The following is a 23,163-nucleotide window of genomic DNA, read 5'->3' on the forward strand; positions in this document are numbered from 1 at the left end:
CTTTATATCCTCTATCACCATCCCCCCTGGTTATTCTATCCATAACTCATCTTTATCTTCTTTACCGGTTTCTTTTTTCTTCTTTCATCCTAACTATGGACTCTACAGTCTTTCCCACAGAGACAGGTAGCATTCCCTTGCAGTTTTAGCCAACTCCAGTGTTCTCCTTTGATTCGCCCATCCTTCGAAACCTTGTTCAGTCTTAATCTACCTGTGAGCCTCTCCCAACACTGCACTCAGTACGCTCTCCTGCCTCAGAAAAATGTTTGCAACTGGGGAGGGCAGAGGGGAATTCTGGGTTTTCTGCTCACCTCAAAAATCGAAGTGTAAAGTGAAATTAAACCTTTCCTCCCAAACCAGCTTCCTCTATATTCCACAAGTGTACTAATAGCAACATACTGCCAATACCCAGTCTAAAAACCAGAAAGTCATTTTAAGTAGATGCTAACAGATGAATGAGGATTAAGGCAGAAAAGAAGATTTCAGCCAGAAGACCCCCTGTGCAAAGATCCTGAAGCATGAAAAGTTCCGTGCCTTTAACGACCTGAAAGGCAAGTGGGGTTGAACCACAGCTTTTGAGGGGACATAGTTAGATGGGAAAAGGAATACATTTAAGTGAAGACGTCTAGGAGTTGGCTGAAATGGGGACCCAAGCACACTAGAGCAATAGAGGCCTGCATCAGCTACTACCTTCGTACACCTCACAAACTTCCTACTCTATGCCTCCTCTCTTTCTGGAAACTGATCCTACCCCCAGTCAAGCACAGGGACAGGCACGTAACCAGCTGAGCCAATTCGAGTACTACATCTTTGGGCACTGCAACTATTCCATAACTGGAAGGTGATTCAGACCGAGCATTCTAGATCATCTAAAGAATACCTCTTCTTCTTTGATCTTATAGTATGATCATTAAGACATGAACAGAGAGCTTTGAGCACTCTCTGCTCCAACCTCATTAGAGAAGTCAAAGAAGAGAAGCGAGCATTCAGAGAAGAGTAACAAGAAGTGGAAGACTAAAAGTATCAAGCCACTATCCTTCCCAGCTACATGAGCAGATCAAAAAAAATTCCTCCTTGGAAAACAGTTAGGACGGTTCCTCAAAAAACTACAACAGAATCACCATATGAGCCAATAATTCCATTTATGGGTATATACTCAAAAAGAATTGAAAGCAGGGACTCAAAGGGCTATTTGCACATTCATATTAATAGCAGCATTATTCAAAAAGCCAAGAAGGTAGAAGCAACCCAAACGACCACTGATGAATGGATAAACAAAATGTGGTATAAACATACAATGGAATGTTACACAGCCTTAAAAAGGTAATTCCAACACATGCTACAACGTGGATGAACCTTGTGGACATTATGCTGAGTGAAATAAGCCAGACACATAAAGACAAATGCTGTAAGATGCCACTTATGAGGTAACTCGAATAGTCAAATTCATAGAGACATAAAGTAGAATGGTGGTTTCCAGGGGCCAGGGAGAAGCACAGAATGTGGAGTTGTCATTTAATGGATACAGAGTTTCAGTTTTACAAGATGAAAAGAGTTCTAGAGATTGGTTGCATAACAATATGAATGTACTTAACATTACTGAACTACACACTTAAAAATGGTTAACATAGGGGCCTGCCCTGTGGCATAGTGGTTAAGTTCAGCATGCTCCGCTTCAGTGGTCTAAGTTCAGACCCGAAGCTCGGACATACACCACTCGTCAGTTAATGCTGCGGCAGCGACCCACATATAAAGTGGAGGAAGACTGATAAGGTGTTAGCTCAGGGCTAATCTTCCTCAAGCAAAAAAAGAGGAAGATTGGCAACAGATGTTAGCTCAGGGCTAATCTTCCTCAGGAAAAAAAAAAATGGTTAAGATGGTAAATTCTATGTTATGTGTATTTTACCACAATTAAAAAAACTTTTAGGGGACCAGCCTGTGGCAGAGGGGTTAAGTTCACATGTTCTGCTTTGGTGGCCCAGGGTTCACCAGTCTGGATCCTAGGCACAGACCTACACACTGCTCATCAGGCATGCCGTGGCTGCATCCCACACAGAAGAACTAGAATGACTTACAACTAGGATATACAACTATGTACTGGGGCTATGGGCAGGAAAAAAAAACCTTTTTTTTTTTTTTTTAAGATTCCCCTAAACTAATCACTTGCCACTGAAAAAAAGGCCTATTGAATATAAAAATTGATACCTAAGTATAGTACTCGACCTTGATATTAGAATTGACCAAGTCAGTTTGGGCTACAGGGTGGGAAGAATTTCTCCTCACAGGCTGTGAAGTTGACAGTTCTTGTTATACTGTAGCAAACAAGCTGGTTAACCCGATGTGTTCTGGAACTCAAACTATATGCTCACCTTTAGGGAAACTGACAGAAAAATGTCAGGATATTAAACTGTTCAGGCTATTTCTTACATATTTTTCAGTACAGTGCCTCAAGAAAAACAAGCTTAGGTATAAATCAGACTGCCTTAAAGCAGAAACAGAACAGTGACCAGGACACAAAGGGCCTTAATCCCACTCTCCAATGAGATCCAAAAGTTGCAGTCTCTACCTGACACCAAGCCAAAGTCAGTACGTTGATTAGGAATGGAGGTCAGAGGAGGATCCAGGACCGGAGAATCCCAATAGGCCAGGTTCCTCAGAAGGATCTCCTGTTAGTTACCTACTCCACCCTCCACCATGATAAGCCATAATCAAAAGGGCTGCAGCCTGGAGGAAGGGGGCCAACTAGCACGGCTTTATAATTCCAAGCAGAAAAGCAGAGCTCCAAGAAAGCAATCACCAGAGCAGACTTCAACTCAAAAACTGCAACTTTTAAATTGCTTAATAAGTAATACAGTTTCATTAATAACATAAAATAACTTAAATCTATAGACAGGTAATAGACTTTTTTTTTTTTTTGCTGAGGAAGACTGGCCCTGAGCTAACCCATGCCCATCTTCCTCTACTTTATATGTGGGACACCTACCACAGCATGGCTTTTTGCCAAGCAATGTCACGTCCGCACCTGGGATCTGAACCGGCGAACCCCGGGCCACCAAAAAGCAGAACGTACGAACTTAATGGCTGCACTACTGGGCCAGCCCCGGTAATAGACTTCTAAATTGTTGTACCAAAAAAACCTCCAAGTCTGGCAAAGAGAAGCCTGAATACCAAATAGAATCTCCAGGTACCCCTAACTGCTCTACAAAGAAGCAGCACGCTAAGCAAGCATGGCCGCCATCAGAAGAATCCCCTCCACTATCTCCCTTAGGTATCATGAAAGACAAAAGGCAACGAACAAGGAATTGCATCCCGGCTGCAGCAGGCACAACAAAGGAAGGGCAGATTGATCAAGAAACCCCAATGTAATGAAAAAGTTTGTCCTTGTTAGCCTTGTTTAGGGAGACGCTGGACCTGCAGCCAATGAACCCCACTTTTTCCTTCCCACCGCCAAATTTCCTTTCAATTGTAAATATCTCAGAAGGTTTGCCACACAAAGACCTAAATGAAAACATGCTTGAAGAAAGAACACAAATAAGAGACAAATTTAAGAAATGCTATAAGAGACTGGGGAAGTAAGGGGGATCAAATATCTTGGAAATATTTATTATTGCCTTAAAATACACACAAGTATATACACAAACTCCTAGGGCCAGAGATTATAAAAAGTATATCCTGAGCCAGCCCTGATGGCCTAGTGGTTCAGCGCACTCCACTTCAGCGGTCCAGGTTCAGTTCCCAGGCATGGAACCACACCACTGTCTGCCAGTAGCCATGCTGCGGCGGTGGCTCACATAGAAGACTAGAAGAACTTTCAACTAGAATATACAACTATGTAGTGGGGCTTTGGGAAGGAAAAGAAAAAAAAACAGATGCTAGCTCAGGATGAATCTTTCCTGGCCAAAAAAAAAAAACGCATATCCATAAAAACCCAGGCTAAAATTTCATACAACATCAATACAACATAGAAAGGAGAGACCAAGGGACACGTGAGTGTACTGAAGTATTTAAGAGGAAGATGTATAAATTTCAGAGTTTAATAAATCAACTGGGATATGAGATATTAAGTTAAGGACAACCATGGTAAGTTCACTAGGACACATCGTACTAAGATAATTCTCAAGCAGGATCCAGCTACATTTCCAGATGCATTTTACTTCAATAAAACAAAAGGTTTATAGAATATTACCCCAGCAATTCTTACTTGCTGTTAAAAAAACAAACAAAACCATACCTAGGTAAAAATTATTTTGATGACACTTTTCAAATGTTATTTCAAATGATTTTAAAATTATTTTATTTTTAACTGCTGACACGAACCTAATCTTTTAAAAATTAATTATTTTTAACATTTTTCATATGTTGTACAACAAGCTTTTGCTACTAACTGGCGCTAATATTTTCAAGACCACAACTAAGTTTTCTTTCTTATTAAAATAAGAAAATCCTCTAATACATTCTGACATCCACAAAGCAAATATCTACTTCCAGGAGGAAAAGAAGAGTCTAAATTCAAATGGAAAAGGCGACAGAAAACAAAAGATGATGAACAGTTAAATAGTAATTAATAAAGAAGGAAAAAAAGGGAGAATATACTAGTAAACAAGGAAATTTGACAGTTATAAAAAAGAAAATTAAAAATACAAAAGCTTTCAAAGAGAAACACAGTAGGAAAAGTTTATCTATCATAAATAGTCAACCACACAAATGAACGTTTTATTCCCCACAATGAGAGCCCAACAAGTTGTGATTATTTGAACGAATCAGTTGATAGAGAATTCAAAATTCAAAAGAAACCAATCTGCAGAAGTGACAGTTAGCCTCTCTCATCCTGGACAGTAACTTTTAAAGGAAAATATGGCATCACATTTCAAAAGTCTTAGGGGAGACAAAGACTCAAGAGTATAGTATGAGTCAAGGTCCAACTAGGATATGAAAACAACTCAGTGTATTTATAATTAGGAATTTAATGCAGACAACGAGTTACACAGGTGATAGAACAGCTGAGAAGCCAAAAAAGGAACTGTAAGGCGACCTGTTGGATTAGCAACAGCAGGAAGGCATTACCAACCATAGACTAGGGAGACAGAGAGGAGTGCAGGCTGCCGGAGTGACCTGGCAGAAAGTGGAAAGCCAGTGGAGCTGTCCAGGGGCGGCTAGAACCATGGAGGAAATGCAGCCGCTGACAGAGAGAGGGAGAGGGAATAATGCTCTTCCCTTTCTCCCATCCTCCCGCTCAATTTCTCACCAGTGCCTCCCAGACTCAGCCAGAAGACAGCAGACATGGTAGCCTGGGAAACAGACAAGAGGCAGCCCCCTTGCAAGAGGGAGCAGGAAGGAGCAATGACATGAAATGTGTCTGAAAACAAGCAGGGCTTGGACTGGCATAAATTCTGTTCAGAAAAAATAATTTTAAAGACTAAAAAGTTCAACACTAATGATTTTCCACTTACAAATTCTATACAACTGATCAAACTTGAATTAATAACTCCTTTTCTAAGAAATTTTTACCTTACTTGGACTTAAATTTAAGGCTAGGCTCCATATATTACAGTTCCTCTCAGACTTGTACAATACAATATTAGTTCTAATGAAGCTCCCGTAGAGTGGTTATGTTATTTTTTAAATTAAAAATCAATTTATTTTAAAAGATAAACAGTTACCGTAGGAGAAAGTAATCTGACTAAAGTAAGGGTTCTTTTTTTTGGAATCAGGTCAACCTCAAACAAACATTTAATTAATAAGTCCCCCAAAAAGTTAAAACCATACCATTTAAATCTGCATTTTCAAATCTGACCCAGACTATTTTCTCCTTTTCTTCTGTTAGAGGTGTTCCACTGTAAGCCTGCATAGTAAACAGAAAGGTTTGAATAAAAATGTTTTACAGCTCTAACATTAGTGATGTTCAAAACAAAGAATAACTTAAATAAGCCAACCCTATCCTTCTCCAACTTCACCAATCCTACATCTTAGGAAGCAGCATATTTTAAATATTTTTACTCCCAAAGAAAGTTACCCAAGAGTCTGATAACCTTGGTCAAAAAAGGTGTTTTTAATCTATTAAAGAATTGCAGAATCCTAAAATACAATGATCACAGTCTATCAGGAAGCATCACTATAATTTAAAGGCACTCAAAAAACTAAACCATCCCCTATATTGGTCTATAAACAAGAAGGTTTAAAAAATAAACAAAACTAGGGGTCGGCCCTGTGGCACGCACTCCACTTCAGCAGCCCAGAGTTATGCGGGTTTGGATCCTGGGTGTGGACATGGCACCATTCATCAAGCCATGCTGAGGCGGCATCCCACATGCCACAACTAGAAGGACCCACAACTAAAAATATACAACTATGTACCGGGGGGCTTTGGGGAGAAAAAGAAAAAATAAAATCTTTAAAAGAAAAATAAAACTACCACATATATTTATTTAGTTCTCAGGTGTTTATGATCAGGTAATTACACTCTACCTAGAAATTTCAAGAGTATTACTTTCTGCTCGCCTCCAGTTCTGGGTGGAGGGCACAGGCCAGGGGTGAGGATGGAAAAAAAGAAGTATTCCTTTTTTAGTCTCTTATCTGGCTTTTAGACCCACCCTGCAAGCCTGCAAGGGTCACAAAGATAAGCATAAACTGCCATAAAGTCACAGGAAAAGTATCACTGGCACCCATCAGTATTCAAAGGGAGTCATCTCTCCATAGAGCAATTGCTATTATTTAAAGTTTTTTTAAAGATTGTATATACTTAGAAGCATTTAGAATGTCGACAAAAGAGCCGCAACATTTTCAATTATAAAGGGGTACTCAGTTCACAGAACAATTATTTAGTATAAGTTGTATCAAAAGCATACAATCTCATACATAATTCCATATACATGACCTGCTTTAAATTTCCAGGCCAAGTTACAGCCTCATACTGCAGCATACAAGGTTAACAGCCATTGGAAACACTGTTAAAAAACAGGGTTACTTTAATAGTAGGTTTGCTATACAAAAATATTATCTTACACATCCTTACAATTTCAATTGTCTTGTTTAAAAAACAAGTGAGATGTGTATTGGGCAGTTGATTCCCTTGGAGAGGAGGAAAACCTGCACTAAAACCAACTAATTCATCAACTTTATCTTGAACCACCTCATCCACATCTTCTTCCCCTTCTTCCTTGGTCTTGCTCTTCTCATTCTTGAAAACTCTCTTGTTTTGAAATAAACTTATTACTTTGGAATAATTTTAGATTATTAAACATAGTACAGAGTTCTCATATATCCCTCGGCCAGTTTCCCCTAATGTTAACTATCTAATTCTTACCTTACCATGGTAGATTTATCAAAACTAACACTGGTGCATTCCTATTAATTCGGCCCCAGACTTTATTTGGATTCCATCAGTTTTTCCACTAATGTCCTTTCTCTGCTCCAGGATCCAATCCAGGTTACCATGCTGCATTTAGGACATCTTTCCTATATCAGGCTCTCCTTTAATCTGGTAAAGCAGTAACATTTTTTAAAATTGTCTTCAGTTCAGCAGATTTATTATAAGGCAGCTTATCACCTGCCGTATTATTTAACATTCTCCCAATACCTCTGCAACATTTGCAAGATGCTCTCCTTTGATTTCTGGGCAATATGCAGAACAGAGCAAGGTTGAAAGAGGCCTTTCAGTGTAACGGGATTCTTGAACTTCTTCCCTTTCCCCTATCGGGGGGAAATCAGACTTTCATAACAAGGCTTGCATACTTGTGCTATGTCTTCAAGTTTTCCTCTCTCCTTAGCACACATGGTGTTCTTTACTAAGCATTTTTCAGAAAATTCTGGGAAGCTGTCTGAAGCACCTGAGTGTTGCTTCTTGTGTGTCTTCCTGCAGGTTCACACAAAGAAGGCATGTGACATCACGTCATTTTGGCACCCAGCTTCTATGATGTCCTTTGCCCATGTTTCGATATTTTATTCTCAGTGAGGCACAGAGTCCCCCAGTGCCCATGCAGCTTTCACCTGCTCTCTTGATGAGGTCAGTATGCCGCCACAGAAAAGCTGGGTTTTCCCCAAGCACTGATTATTAGCCCTCCTTCTTCAACCAACACTCAACCGCCCTAGCCCTCTTATTCAGAGTCAACACTTTTACCCCATTGCTAACAGGACTTATTTATTTCTCCTTTTATTTCTTATCTGGTTTCTAACACATATACACACTCATAAGCACAAAGTTACTGCTGAATTTTAAAAGACACAGTTACAGGGGCTGGCCTGGTTGTGTAGTGGTTAAGTTTGCACACTGCTTCAGCAGCACGGGATTCGTAGGTTTGGCTACTGGGTGCAGACCTACGCACTGCTCATCAAGCCATGCTGTGGTGGCATCCCACATACAAAAATTAAGAGGAAGGGGCTGGCCCGGTGGCGCAGCAGTTAAGTGTGCACGTTTCACTTCGGCAGCCCAGGGCTCACCAGTTCAGATCCCGGGTGCAGACATGGCACCACTTGGCAAGCCGTGCTGTGGCAGGCGTCCCACATATAAAGTAGAGGAAGATGGGCATGGATGTTAGCTCAGGGCCAGTCTTCCTCAGCCAAAAGAGGAAGATTGGCAGTAGATGTTAGCTCAGGACTAATCTTCCTCAAAAAAAAAAAAATTAGAGGAAGATTGCCACAGATGTTAGCTCAGGGCCAGTCTTCTTCGCCAAAAAAAAGACAGCTACAATCACTGTGGCTATGTTGTGTTGTTTTATTTTTTCACTGTAGAGAAAATAACTTCCATTGAGTGCTACTGTCAACAGCATAAATTTTTTTTTCCTGAGGAAGTTTCGCCCTGAGCTAACATCTGTTGCCAATCTTCCTCTTTTTGCTTGAAGAAAACTTGCCCTGAGCTAACATCTGTGCCAATCGTCCTCTACTTTGTATGTGGGTTGCCACCCCAACATGGCTGTCAACAAGTGGTGTAGGTCTGCACCTGGGGACCAAACCAGGGCCCCAGAAGCAGAGCCCAAAACTTAACCACTAGGCCATAGGGCTGGCCCCCAAAAGCATAACTTTTAATTACAGCAAATTATTCTATATGGACCATGTATCATAATTTGATTGACTACTACTAACGTTTGGGCTGGCTACAATTTTTATGCTGAAAATGTAAAAGTTTTATACACACTGAAATGAAAAGTTCTGAGCTCTGACTTTTTTTATTGTTGAATTAATCTTTCAAAATAAATTTTCCTAAGTACAATTATTAGATTAGAGGGCACAGCTAAGGGCTTCTACCAGCCATCAATGACATTTGTTGAACACAAAGGGAATTCACTTTACTTGTCACAGCTGAAGAAGCTGATACAGCTAAAGAAGCTGATACGGCTAAAGAAGCTGATACGGTCTAACAACACATTTTCTCCCTTTGGGGGTACTTGGAGACCCAGAGAATAATTTCTAGGCTCCATGCATTTGACGATTCCCAGAAGAGAGCAGGAGGTGAAACATAACATCAGCAAAATAAATCACTTTCCAAATGGCTGACCACCAAGTACTAATGTGGGATTCTAGATTAAATGTGGGAAAAAAGAGACAGTGGGTCACCAAATCTGGCCCACCACCTGTGTCCATAAGTAAAGTTTTATTTTAACACAGGCAGGCCCTTGCCTTTACAGAAAAACCAGTGCTGAGCAGTTGCGACAGACACTGTATGAACTGCAAAGCTTATGTGGCCCTTTACAGAAAAAGTTTGCCAACTGGTACACCAGAACCATGAAGCCTTAAGGACAGGCACCGCGGGTCCTCCCAGCTGAACAGTGCCTGATCCATAGTGGGTGCTCAAGTGTCTGCTGCCTGAATTTTTGCTTTCCTTCCACAGTAACTAGAATAACGACTTGCATAACATAACTTTCTTGAAAGAATATTCTCATTCTTAGATCCATGACTACAACTTCACTTCCATTGTTACTACTCTGATGCAGATCTTTACGGTCAATTGCATGGATTATGGCCTTTACGTATAACCGCTCATAAAAACTCAACCTTCTACCTTCCAGCATTTCACTCTATCTGTTTTAGCAGCCCCCTATTTTCAATCTATTACTCAATCTAGTACTCTTGTTTCTCTAGCAAACTCTCCAACTAGTCCTTCAAAGCCTCTAACCACAGCCTCTCTCCTCTAGCTGACGGGAACTGCTGGCTACGCAGGGTTTCCACTAGCACTAAAGGTGCCTTTGTAAAAATGTCATAAAGAGGTACTCTAGGGGCAGGCAAATTACAAAAATTTTTAAATGCCCCTCACTTGGAACTAGCCTCATGCCAGGGCTCAGGGTTTAAGAAAAAGGAGCAATCTGTAGAAGACCAAGTTGGATTTCAGGTCAGTCTGCTCTCTAGCCCTGGCAATCCGTGCAGAGCACAAGACGCTTGACGGCCACAGCAACACTGTTGCCTACCACACCCAGCCAGCCAGTTTCCTTCAACACCAAACATCCAACCTTTCCATTCATTTCAACTAATGCTATTCCCAACGTCCTTAGAAACTTGACTCTTTCACTCTTTCTTTGCTACCCATTCCCTTAGCAATTAAATATTCAATCTGTACTATGTGTCACATTTACTGATATGTTGTTATTATCTTTGGTTGTTTCAAGCAATTTGAGTTCCCTTATTTTTTTTTTTAAGATTTTATTTTTTTCCTTTTTCTCCCCAAAACCCCCCAGTACATAGTTGTATATTCTTCGTTGTGGGTCCCTCTAGTTGTGGCATGTGGGACGCTGCCTCACCGTGGTTTGATGAGCAGTGCCATGTCCGTGACCAGGATTCAAACTGATGAAACACTGGGCCGCCTGCAGCGGAGCGCGCGAACCTAACCACTCACGCACGGAGCCAGCCCCATTGAGTTCCCTTATTAACCAAGTTCCTCGAGAAAGGAAAGTACTTATTTTTCCTTACAGGCCCCACAGACCTTGTGATCGTGGCCTACTTTCATTAAAGTTGACTGAGCATAAAGGAATACCAACATTTCTTGGTACTTTCCTTTATTTGATGAATACAATTGAACTCTGGATTTTAGACTTTTCTAGGCTCTCACAAAGCTGGAACACTGAATCTACGAATGTCCTTTTGAACAGTTCAGTTTCAGATAACTTGGCAGCCAGAGAACACTGACATCACCACAGGGAAAAGATACAGAAACCTTTCTCTTCAGTAGTTCCACTAAACAGTGCTTCCCAAAGCTGCCGTTTCACAAGAATCATCTGAGATTCTTACTTCAGACACAGTTACTGGACACCACCTCAATTCCACCGAGTCAAACCATCTGGGAGAGGGGCCTGGAAATTATTATTTTTAACAAGTTGGCCAAGTGATACTTATGTTACGTCTGGGCAGCAGTGCTCTAGAGATGATCCCAGGAGGGCTGCCCTCATTCTTTATTCTCACATTTACATAGAGGGAACAGCCAGGGGCTTACTCTCACATAAGTCAGAGTACCAATGCATCCTCTACGTGGCATAAAAATACTGCTCAACATGAAAGAGATGCAGATTTGTGCTCAGTATAGTATTTAGTTAATATACTATCTAGCTAACGAAATGCACAGCATATACTGCTTTTCTCACTTCAGACAGACAACATTTAACTAAGACAAGATTTTGGAAATAGAACCCAACTAGAGAGCCCCAAGTCCCATCTCTCAACTCACATCTCACCTTGATTCCTCTTAGGAGAGCAAGTCCTGAGGAATAATTGTGCCACTGTCAGCACAAAACTAAGGCATATCTAATAATAATAACAAACATAATTCTACCCTATCAATGCTCAGGATGCTAAAACATCAAAAGTCGTTCTGAAGTTGACGATACTAGTGTCAAGTTTAGGAAACAGAATATTTCAGAGCTTCCCTGGCCAATGATAAAAGCTACTATTTCTGAAACCATATAGACACTTACCTGTGGCACAACATCTTGTAGAAAAGTCACAACACTTTCCATGTAGGACTGCTCCCTGAAAAGGGGTGAAATGGAGAAAATTTATCATTAACAGCTTCAGACAGAACATAGAAAAGAGCTTTCCACGAGCCCTAATAAAGTCATTCATAACACTGAAAAAAGAAAGAAGGGGCCAGCCTGCTGGCACAGCGGGTAAGTTCACACATTCTGCTTCAGTGGCCCAGGGTTCACCACTTTAGATCCTAGGCAGGGACCTACGCTTGCTTGGCAAGCCATGCTGTGGCAGGCCTCCCACATATAAAATAGAGGAAGATGGGCACAGATATTAGCTCAGGGCTAATCTTCCTCAAAAAAAAAAAAAAAACAACTCTTGGGGCCAGCCCAGTGGCACAGCGGTTAAGTGCACATGTTCCGATTCGGCAGCCTGGGGTTCACTGGTTCGGATCCCAGGTACAGACATGGCACTGCTTGGCAAGCCATGCTGTGGTAGGCATCCCACATATAAAGTGGAGGAAGATGGGCATGGATGTTAGCTCAGGGCCAGTCTTCCTCAGCAAAAAAAAAAAAAAGAGGATTGGCAGCAGTTAGTTCAGGGCTAATCTTCCTCAAAAGAAAAAAACCAACTCTCATCACCTGATAGTTCTGCTAACCTGCTTTTTAGTTTTTTTGTATTTCTTATTAAATGCAAATGAGATTTTAACATTTTTAAACATTATCTCTTCTTAAAAGTCATGCTCTCTTAATATAATATAGATAACTTCTAACTCTTATTTGCAGGAGTGATGACAGAAGACTTGGCTAAGGCGGGACCTTCCTCTTGAGTCAGAGCAGAAGAATGTCCTAGTTAGAGCAAGAAAAATTGTTGCTGATGACTCAATATTTAGTGATCTTCTCTTTAAACTGGTTATGAACCTAGCTCCTTACCTGTATATACAGCAAAATGAATCTGTATTTTGCTGCAGGTGCAGGCATTAGAAGGAGTTATGAAGAGGTCCTCCCAGAACTTTTGGCATAGACAAAATATGGGAAAATGTTAAAAATGCGAAAAAATGATACTGCTGAGGACACTACTATCTTAAATGGGAAGTATATGGATATCGCCAAGTAGAGAAAAGAAATTTTCCTCAAAACACCAAATCAAATTCATTTCAGAGAGATGTGAAAAATTACATTTAAAGAAAATGTGAGTTATCCTACATCCTATAAAAAAGCAATAGGCCTTAGACACCTACAAAAACTAATTAGGCCTACCTCTCCAACCTCATTTTTCTGCCACTCTCCTAACTTACTCTGCCTCAGTCATATGCAACTTCAATTCCTAGAATACACCAAGCTCTTTTTTTTTTTTTTTTTTTTTGAGAAAGATTAGCCCTGAGCTAACTGCTGTCAATCTTCCTCTTTTTTCTCAGGAAGACTGGCCCTGAGCTAACATCCATGCCCATCTTCCTCTACTTTATATGTGGGACGCCTGCCACAGCATGGCTTTTGCCAAGCGGTGCCACGTCTGCATCCGGGATCCAAACCGGCAAACTCCGAGCTGCCAAAGCAGAACGTGTGCACTTAACCGCTGCGCCACGGGGTTGGCCCCCCCAACTCTTCTCTGAATCAAGACCTTTAAACTAGCTTTCTTCCTGCCTGCACTCCTTCCCATACTCTTCCCTCCCTTTCAGATCTCCAGCCTAAGTGTTATCTCCCGAGATAACTTCCCTGACAGCCTTACATCACACTCCCCACTGTCATTCTCCATCATAGCACACTGAGCGCTGATGAGAGCCTATAATTACTTTACTTGTTTACTGTTTCCCTTACTAGAATGTAAACTCTACCACAGAAAGGTCTATTTACCTTATATCTCCAGAACCTATAAGCCAGGACTTAGGCACGGAGTAGAAGTTCAAGCATTATTTGTTAAAAGAATACTAAATGAATCAAAGATTTCTCTATTGCATAACAAAAAGAGCAATATATGTTGAATATCACATGGTGAGGTGGCATAGAATACTGCCTAAGTGCACAGACTCTGGAGACAAACTACCTAGGTTTGATCCAGGTTCCCTTCCTTGGCTGTCACCAAGGACAATTTACTTAATTTCTCTTTGCTTTGGATTCCTCATCTGCAAAATGAAGACTGAAACGGTACCTAACTCATAGCTAATAATATGCTTAACTTGTCGCCATGGTCCATAGTTAGCAAAGAAACATAGCCCTGGGAAATGCAGGGGGGAGAAAAGGAAGTCTTATGGTAAAATATCATACTATACATATACTTTTGTTAGTCTGAGAAGACATTCTTTACATAACATGAGAAATTGCCCAAGGGAGATAACCCAAACGCTATAATTCCCTTATGAGCATTTTAAAAGGCAGAAAACAAATTTCACCTCCTTAGGCAGGTATTGAGGTCTTAACTGGTTACTGCCAAACGACGTTAAATACATCGACTTTGCTGCATTTCATTTATGAAGATAGCTAGCCTTTCCCACATCTGCTCACTCTACTCCCTTTGCCTAAAATGCACCTTTGATTCTAACTGTCCAAACTCTATTCAGCCTTGAAAGTACACTATAAATGTTAGCTTCTTAATAAAACCTTTCTGGATCTAAAGTACTAAAATATTCCCTCTAAATTCTCATGATGTTTTGCTGCATCTTCTTTATGGATTATAGTGATTTCAAGTATACATATCTTAAAAACCACATTAGAGGGGCCAGCCTGGTGGCGCAGTGGTTAAATTCCCACGTTCCGCTTCTCGGCGGCCTGGGGTTCGCTGGTTCGGATCCCAGGTGCAAACATGGCAAAAAGCCATGCTGTGGTAGGCGTCCCACATAGAAAGTAGAGGAAGATGGGCATGGATGTTACCTCAGGGCCAGTCTTCCTCAACAAAACGAGGAGAATTGGCAGTAGTTAGCTCAGGGCTAATCTTCCTCAAAAGAAAAAAAACAAAAGAAAAAAATCCCACCTTAGGTTATACGCTCCTAGGAAGTACAGATATACTTTGTCAAAGAATGCTTAAAATATAGAAATGTACTCTTTATGAGTTTGACTTTGGAACTTTCTGACTGAGACCCAGAGTAAGAGATACATTTTACATCATGACCTAGTAAACATATACATATATAGGAATATATCTTTGTGTGTGTCACAAAACAATACTCTCAACATCATTTTCTATTATACTCTATTTCATTTTTTAAATAGTTGTCCTGACCCACTAAAGTGACTTAACGACTCGCTAACTGTTAAATCTGGAGTTCAAAAACACATAACCCTTCAGCATTTGGCCTAGTGCTTTTCATGTAGTCTATAAATGTGCTGAATACACCAACTTGCCCCTCCAATTATTCCTTTTATTTGGCCTTGGCAATGATATTTATCATCCTGTAGAGCCAAAATTAAATAGATTTTACAAAAGTATGCACTGCCCAGAAAGAAAGCCTGAATGTTAGTGACTAGCAGTCTGAGGAATCCTTTCTTCAGCTATTAGGAGTATCCGAAATTTGCTTACGTGACAGCCTGAGGGCGAACCACAACTCCACCAGTACAACGACTGGGTCTTCTGGGGGAATCTGTAGCCATAGCTTCATTCACAAAACCTGTTTCCAAAACAAAAAGATAGACAAAAAAGGATCATTACTGTTGGGAGTAGAGGGAAAGGTTTATGGTTGCTCACTAGAGATCCCTTTTCAAAAATCCCTAAAATGTAGGAAACTTTCCCAGCAATTCCTCTTACACAAAAAAGGGGGAGGGTGAGAGAGGAAGCAGATAAAAAAAAAATTTCAAATTATCATGAGATTTCTGTATTTGGACAAAGCCTCAGAACAACATAACTAGTTCACTCCTGCTGGACCCTTTGATCTACTGTTAACAGAAACTAGAAAGATCAGAGAACCAGATCATGGGAAGGGAAGTCTAGCACAGGATCACTTTATAAAAACAAACGTGCTACCTCTGTGGGCCGAAATTAAAGAATTTACTGAAATCTTACGTTAAGATAGTGAAAATACACACGGTACAATATTTCAAGACCAAATGGAACAGTGAAGTAACAGTTTCTAACTAAGACTGATGGGAATCCATCTATGAGTAAGACTGCATATCATAACTGCATATGATGCTGGATGTTAACAAGACTTATTGTGGTGATCATTTCACAATATATACAAATATCAAACCATTATGTTGTACACCTGGAACTAATACAATGTTATGTCAATTACATCTAAAAAAAAGACTGCATGATCACAATTTAACAAGATTTTTTAAATCCTATTTGTAAACCCCCTGCTATTGTAACCTAATCACAAGAATCTAAGTAATAAAAACTTCTATGACATTAGAACCCCCTTATCCTTTCCTGTCACATCACTAAATCCTGATCTTTGAATGTCTAACAGCATCTGAATCACTGGGGAGGTTTTAAGAGCATGGAGTGTACTTGGTTAAGGTTAAAAGAGGTTTGACAGCAATATTAAAGATCTCTTGCAGGGCTCAGGAAAGCCCACAGCCTGGAACTAATCTTGAAAACCCCTAAAACCATCACTTCTAAGTAGAGAGCATTCTATCACCTTATTTGAAAACTCGCAAACTGGTAAGTCCCATCTGCTGCAACCAAAACACCCTTTGCCCCCAGTAGCCCAGGTACCCTTTCCTCGGTGAGCACCTTCACTGCCAGCCCCTCCGCCCTCTCATTTCCATTCAACCCTTTATTTCCAGAAACACAGCCTCCCAAGAACTGTCCTTTAAGGGCCCTGTCTCCTGAGGACGACCCTCGCCAGCCCCTCAGGCCCCCCTCTCCTAAAAGACACCAGCACAGAGATACCCACTTTACCTCCAACGCGGAGCCACCACTGCCCCCGGCCGCCCTCTGGCCCCTTGCCCTGCCTCCCCTCCCCCTCCAGTCTCGACAGCTCTCCCTCGTCGAATTCCAGCCAGCCGCGCCCTCTCCCCTCACGCTGCTGGGCCCCCGTCCCCGCCAAGCCTCCTCAAAGCCACAGCCCCGCCAGCCTTCTCACCGGCCGCCCCGCCGGTAAACGCTGTTCACCAGCTCAAGGCTCACTGTTTGGAGTCTCCCCTCGTGATTGACGGCTACCACTTCCTACCACGCCTCAGCGGAACTACCGTCCTAGCCAATCCCAGAGGCAAATGGCTGCGGCCGGGCACCGCCCTTGGAGGTCAGCTTCGCCAACCAGCTAATAGAAAAGAGGCGGACCCGCCTCCTGAATTTATCCAATCCGCTGGGGCTCGAGGGAAAACAAAACAGTATGTAAGTTCGGGTGAAGCCAAGGTGTCAGGTTCGGTTGTGAACGCAGGCAAGTGGAGAGGAGTTGCGAGCATGTCTATTTTCCTTTGCAGGCAACACCTTCGGGGCTTTGTCAAAAAGCATCATGTCCCAGCCTCCTGTCCACCTCACCGGAGCGTCGCAGCTGGGAGTCGGAGGACAGGGGGACTGGTCTGTTTACATCGAATTCTCGCGACAGCTGGTTTGAAGCTCAGAGCACGTGGACATGACAGCTGACAATCACTTTGCGCTGGCCACTCACCCATTCCGAACCCGCCTTCTGCCCCGACCTTTTCGGTGTGTTTACCTTCCGGGAGCCTAGGCTGGCTTGTGCTGGTGGGCAGCCCTGGAGCGAAGGAGGTGTTGATCTGAATGAGGGGCGCGCCTGGTAATCTTGTCAGTTTGAGCTAGGTTTGGGGACCACGCCTGATTCCTTCCTTACCTGTTTCCAACTCCTATATGGTAGAGATCGAGATCTCCCGGTGTATTGTCAGTTACATTTCTTTTATAATAGTGATATCATTTATTGATTTATTGAACGATTGCTCAGCGCAGTCCTAAGCACTTCATAAGTTTGATCAAATTTAATACGACAGTCCCATGAGAATATGGCTTATTCATAGGCATAGACATTGTTACAAATTGGCTGATACAGCAGTAAAAATTTTAAAAAGGTTTTAGCACAGTGGAGAAGGGAAGAGTTTAGTAGAGAAACTGCCTACCCGGAAATTTGCAGTTAATCAGGTGCTAGAGGAAGAAAGATAGAGCTGAGAAACCACCCATTTGCTCTTGACCGTCAATCCATGCCAATAAATAGAACACCCAGAGTGCTATTAGGCGAGTGTTTGAACTTTGGCTTATAAAAGATTTTGAACATTCATCTTCTTCCACTACAGAAATTCCCAGCATTATCTGCCTTTTAAGATTTGCTTCCTACATTAAACCCACTAAAGAAGAAATCATTCCAATATTCTGAATTCCTTCTGTTCTTGCGCTATGACTGGCTTACTTCCTTGTCTTTGAAATGTTTTTTGGGTGTTTCTCTTGTGGGTATCTCATTTTCCCCACCTAGAAAGTTAAATTCCTTCTAGGCCTTAGTAGACTAGGGCTTTCACATTGTTGAATTCCCCTTAACACCTAACAGCCCTGAACACAACAGGTATTTCAAAATTCAGACTTATTTGAGTTAAATAATCATTATTCTCATGCAATCCAGGCCCGAGAGCAGAAATAAAGAGGAAATCCAGAGGAGACAATAGGTAATAATCACAAACGGGATAGCCGGCATTTATAGTAGGTTTTTTGGTTTAAATAGCTGTTTTATAAGCATTGTTAAACTCCATAATTCTTTGACTATTCCTCTGCAAAGTTATGGAAAAAACAAGGAAACAAAAGAATTGTAAAGAATACGCTTGTACACAAGCTCACCCATTCATTCATTCAACAAATATTTGAGTACATATTAAGTGTCAGGCATTTTCTAGGCTCTGGAAATACAGCAATAAACAAATCAACCAATGTGCTTGTTCTCAGCCAGAGAATTTACATTCTGGTGGGAAGACAGAAATAAAAGCACGAACAGAGAAATTCAAGTAGTGTAAAAGGCAATGAAAAACAATAAGCCAGATAAATAGAGATGGGAGATGGCTCATTTTAGGTAGTGTGGTCAGGGAAGCCCTCTCAGGAGATGACATTTGAACAAAGACCTCAATGAAGTTTGTGAGAAAGCTGCTCTAAGGGGAAAAGCAGTTTAGACAAAAGTGTTACCAAAACCAAAGTGGGTTCGCCTCCTGTTGAGTTAGATCAGACTCTCCACCAGGAGTGGCTGTCTCACAAAGTGTGTTTGCGGCAAATAGCAGACCATGGGGAATCATTTCCAAAGTCATGGCGTCCCCGAACAAAAGGAAGCAGGGACCTTTATTTCAGAGGGGAATGAATATTCAAAAGGGAGTGGCGAGTATTTGCTTGTGCAGGCTCGGATGCGAAACATGCTTCCACATACACTGCAGGTTATGGTAATAAGGCCTAAGCTCCTCCTGGAGAGATCTCAGCATTAAAAATGAGGCAAAGGTCAGGGGCCGGCCCTGTGGCCGAGTGGTTGGGTTCCCTGTGCTCTGCTTTGGCGGCCCAGGGCCCAGGGTTTCACAGGTTCGGATCCTGGGCGCGGACATGGCACCGCCCATCAAGCCATGCTGAGGTGGTGTCCCACATGCCACAACTCGAAGGACCTACAACTATGTACTGAAGGGCTTTGGGGAGAACAAGGAAAAATAAAGTCTTTAAAAAGAATAATAATAAGGCAAAGGTCATAGGGGTAGCTCTTGTGGGGAGGCTTGGTTTAGTTCAGGGTGGTGGGTATTACATCTCCTTAACATAACAAAAGGAAAAAACCAATTTGGAAAGACAGTTAAATGCTTCCAAACCCATCCTTCAGTTCCTCAGGGCAATTATTCAGTGACAAAATCCCTCCTCTAGTTTTTATCCTGCTCCTAAGGTCCATCTTCTGAAACTGCTTCCTGCTGAGCTTGGGCGTTGTCGTAGGGACCAGGAGTGGAGCAGACCTTCCAGCTAATCTCAGATAGGTTTGTGGGTCACCAGAGGCGTAGCCCCAAGTTGTTCCTAACAACCATCTGTAATTTTATAGCCTCAATGTGTTCAGTATATGTTTAGGATCTAGGCATACTTGCCACCCCCTCCAGCTTCCCCCAGCTCTTTTATTTTTTTGTTATTTTGTGGAAGATTAGCCCTGAGCTAACATCTGCCACCAATCCTCTTCTTTTTGCTGAGGAATATTGGCCCTGAGCTGACATCCATGCCCATCTTCCTCTATTTTATATGTGGGACGCCCGCCACAGCATGGCTTGAAAAGCAGTGCCATGTCCGCACCCAGGATCCAAACCGGCGAACCCTGGGCTGCCAAAGCCAGATGTGTGAACTTAACCACTGTGCCACCGGGCTGGCCCCCACCACCTCTTTTATAGTCTATGTCGACAAAAATAACCAATCTATAAATGAAAATTTGGATGAGTTTATTCTGAGCTGTAATCTGAGGACCATGGCCCGGGGCCTTTCTTCCCAAAGGAAGAAAGAGCACCAAAGAAGTGAGGTATACAGAGTGGTTATATACCCCCAAACAGGATGTTTCATATATGATTGAACAAGAGTTTCACATCAGAGTGTGTGGTTGGCAACATCAAGCGAGGCCCTACCCAAAGAGGATTTAGGTGATCTTGAGATGAACCCCTTTTCCAAGTTTTAAGATAGACCCAAACTCCTGATTAGTATGGGTGGAGTTTGACCTCTGTAGGCAAGGGAAGACAGAAGTTTCCATATTTATTGAGTGCATCTACTACCTGCAGCCATAGGTATAAGTTCTCTTTTCCATAATGGGTAGAATTATGAGCACTCTTAAGGAGCGCCCAAGCTGTTTGGGGACCAAAATTTTCCCTCGTAGGTTTATCATCCAGCCCTTGGCTATTAGGGATCACTGGTAACCCTGTCCCTTACTTCATCAGGAGATTACACTGGTATAAATTCGTAGAAGGGTAGAGTGGAAATTAATGGTAATTGGAGAAGCTCTTCAGATATTGTGGCCCTTTTTGCTGCTGCATCTGCCATGTTATTCTCTTTTATGGCCCCTGATTCCCCACTTTGATGGCCTTTACAATGGACCACAGCTACTTCTTTGGGGCCCTGTACCAGTTCTAGCAGTTTAAGTATCTCTGGCCCATCTTTAATTTCTTTACTGCTGCTGTTAGGAAGTCCTCTTTCTTTCCAAATGGCTCCATGGGTGTGAATTACAGAGAAAGCATATTTACAGTCTGTGTATATTGTTATTATTTTTATCCCCCAATTCCAAAGCTCTGGTGAATGCAATTATTTCTGCCTTTGGGGCCAAAATGCCTGGTGTCAGCCCCTTGGCTTCTATGCTTGCATGCAGAGACACTACTGCATAACCTGCTCTTCTTTGTTCATTATTCATGAAGCTGCTTCCATCTACAAACCATACTTCCTCTGCATTAGGCAAGTTTGCTCCTGAGATCTCTGTGGCTAGAGTAAACCCGATCAATCACTTCTGGACAAGCATGGGTAATAGGGCCATTGGAATCAGGGAGCAGGGTAACTGGTTTTAAGGTATGACAGGGTTTTAAAGAAATCTGAGGGGAATCTAGCAGCTTAGCCTGATATTGTAGTATTCTATTTGGAATAGCCATAGATGTCCTTTAGTCTATGGTAGGCTAGAGATTTGATGGGGGGGTCCACACTGTCATAAGTTGGCCCATGGTCAGTTTTTCAGCTTTCTTGATTAAGAGGCGGGGGGCGGCTACAGCTCTCAAGCTTGGGGGCTATTCTTTCTCCACAGTAATAGGTTACCACTCCTTTTAGGGGTACCAACATTTGTGTTAGCACTCCTATAGCTATTCCCTGTCTTTCATGAACATATAGATCAAATGTTTTGCTCAGGTCTGGTAAGGCCAGTGCAGGCGCTTCTATTAGCAAGTTTTTAAGCTTATTGAAAGCTTGGTCACATAGCGTATCCCATTGGAAGGGGTCCGTTTCTGGCCCCTGCAGTTTATCATAGATATCTTTAGCAATTAATCCAAAGTTAGGGATCCAAGTGCGGCAAAAGCCAGCCATCTCCAAGAATTCTCATAGCTGCCTCTGAGTTTTTGGTGAAGCAAGGTGACATAGTACCATTTTCCTCTCCTGGAGAAGGCTATGGTGTCCCCTTGAAATGATGAACCCCAAATACTTTACAGTCTCTTTAGATAGTTGTGCCTTCCCTTTAGACACTTTATTTTTCTTACTGGCTAAGAAGTTAAACATATTTAACTCTATTCTGATGCTATCTACCTGGGGATAGAATCAGATCCCACAGGTTAAGGGTTCAGTCCTACAGGATTACCCTTTGCCTCCCGTTTTAGATGCCAGTTGTAAATCTAGTTTGTCACCTGTGCTTCTGACCAACCAGCCACAGACCAGAGGTTCCCACAACCCCCTCCTTGGGCTTGATTAATTTGATAGAACGGCTCACAGAACTCAGGAAAAGATTTTACTTAGCAACTGGATGGAGGAGAAGCATAGAGAAAAACATGTGGGGAAGGGACGTGGAGCTCCCAGACCCTCCCTGGGCATGCCACTCTCCCCGAATCTCCACATGTTCACCAACCCGGAAGCTCTCCGAAACCCATCCCTTTGGGTTTTAATGGAGGCCCCATGACCTAGGCACAGCTGATTAGATCGTTGACTATTGGCAACTCAATCTTCAGCCCCTCTCCCCACCCCAACGCTGTCGCGGCATCCCACATAAAACAGAGGAAGATTGGCACAGATGTTAGCTCAGCGACAATCTTCCTCACACAAAAAAATATAAGGCAAAGGTCATAGGCATAGCTCTTGTGGTGAGGCTTGCTCTGGTTCAGAGTGGTTGATGATTACATCTCCTTAACATAGGAAAGGAAAAAAACTATTTGGAAAAACAATTAAATGCTCCAAATCCACCCTTGAATTCCCTGGGGCAATTATTTGGTGACAAAAGGAACAACAAGCACAAAGGCCCTAGGAAAGGAGGGAATTCTGAGGAAGAACAAGAAAAACAGTATGATTTAAACAAAGTAAACTAAGTAGAAAACGATAGCAAACTAGTCAGGAGAGAGAAGCAGTGGCCAGCTGGAGCATGGTCTTATATAGAATTATAAGTGTAACTGCAGACCCTTCAGGACCAATTCAACTGACCCCGTCTCTTATCAACAGAGTGACTAAGAATTGCCTTTCAGAAAATCTGCAAAGTCATGTAGCCAGGGCATGCGTAAAAGAAGAAATCGTGACCTGAACCAACCTTGGAATTAAAGATCCTCCTCCCCACGGACCCCAATGGCTGGGACACCACTGGAATGTGACAGTTGGACTCTTATCAGAAGTGAGGGGTCCCTCACTCAGGAAGATCCGGTGTTAAAATTCCTTCCCCACCTCATCAAAAATGTGTAGAAC

The 23,163-nt window shown here is 42.1% G+C and overlaps 1 protein-coding gene across 16 annotated transcripts in view; it reads right to left on the bottom strand.

Moving 5' to 3' along the window:
* BCAS3 (BCAS3 microtubule associated cell migration factor) overlaps nt 1-17,373 on the bottom strand; it is a 569,320-nt gene extending 551,947 nt beyond the window's left edge. For 8 of the 16 annotated variants that reach the window (XM_070562374.1, XM_070562366.1, XM_070562369.1 and 5 more), the window contains exons 1-4: nt 16,907-17,342; nt 15,400-15,487; nt 11,895-11,949; nt 5,767-5,842 (exon numbers count right to left, since the gene is read on the bottom strand). In XM_070562374.1, coding sequence (XP_070418475.1) covers nt 5,767-5,842; nt 11,895-11,949; nt 15,400-15,470 — 202 coding nt within the window. In that variant the 5' untranslated portion in view covers nt 15,471-15,487; nt 16,907-17,342. Of the gene's footprint in view, nt 1-5,766; nt 5,843-11,894; nt 11,950-15,399; nt 15,488-16,906 lie in introns of all 16 variants that reach the window. The other 8 variants (XM_070562375.1, XM_070562376.1, XM_070562371.1 and 5 more) reach the window with 2 other exon arrangements.
* Between the last annotated feature and the right edge of the window lie 5,790 nt (nt 17,374-23,163).

The sequence above is a fragment of the Equus przewalskii genome, chromosome 10, assembly GCF_037783145.1.
Source record: "Equus przewalskii isolate Varuska chromosome 10, EquPr2, whole genome shotgun sequence".
NCBI lineage: Eukaryota > Metazoa > Chordata > Mammalia > Perissodactyla > Equidae > Equus > Equus przewalskii.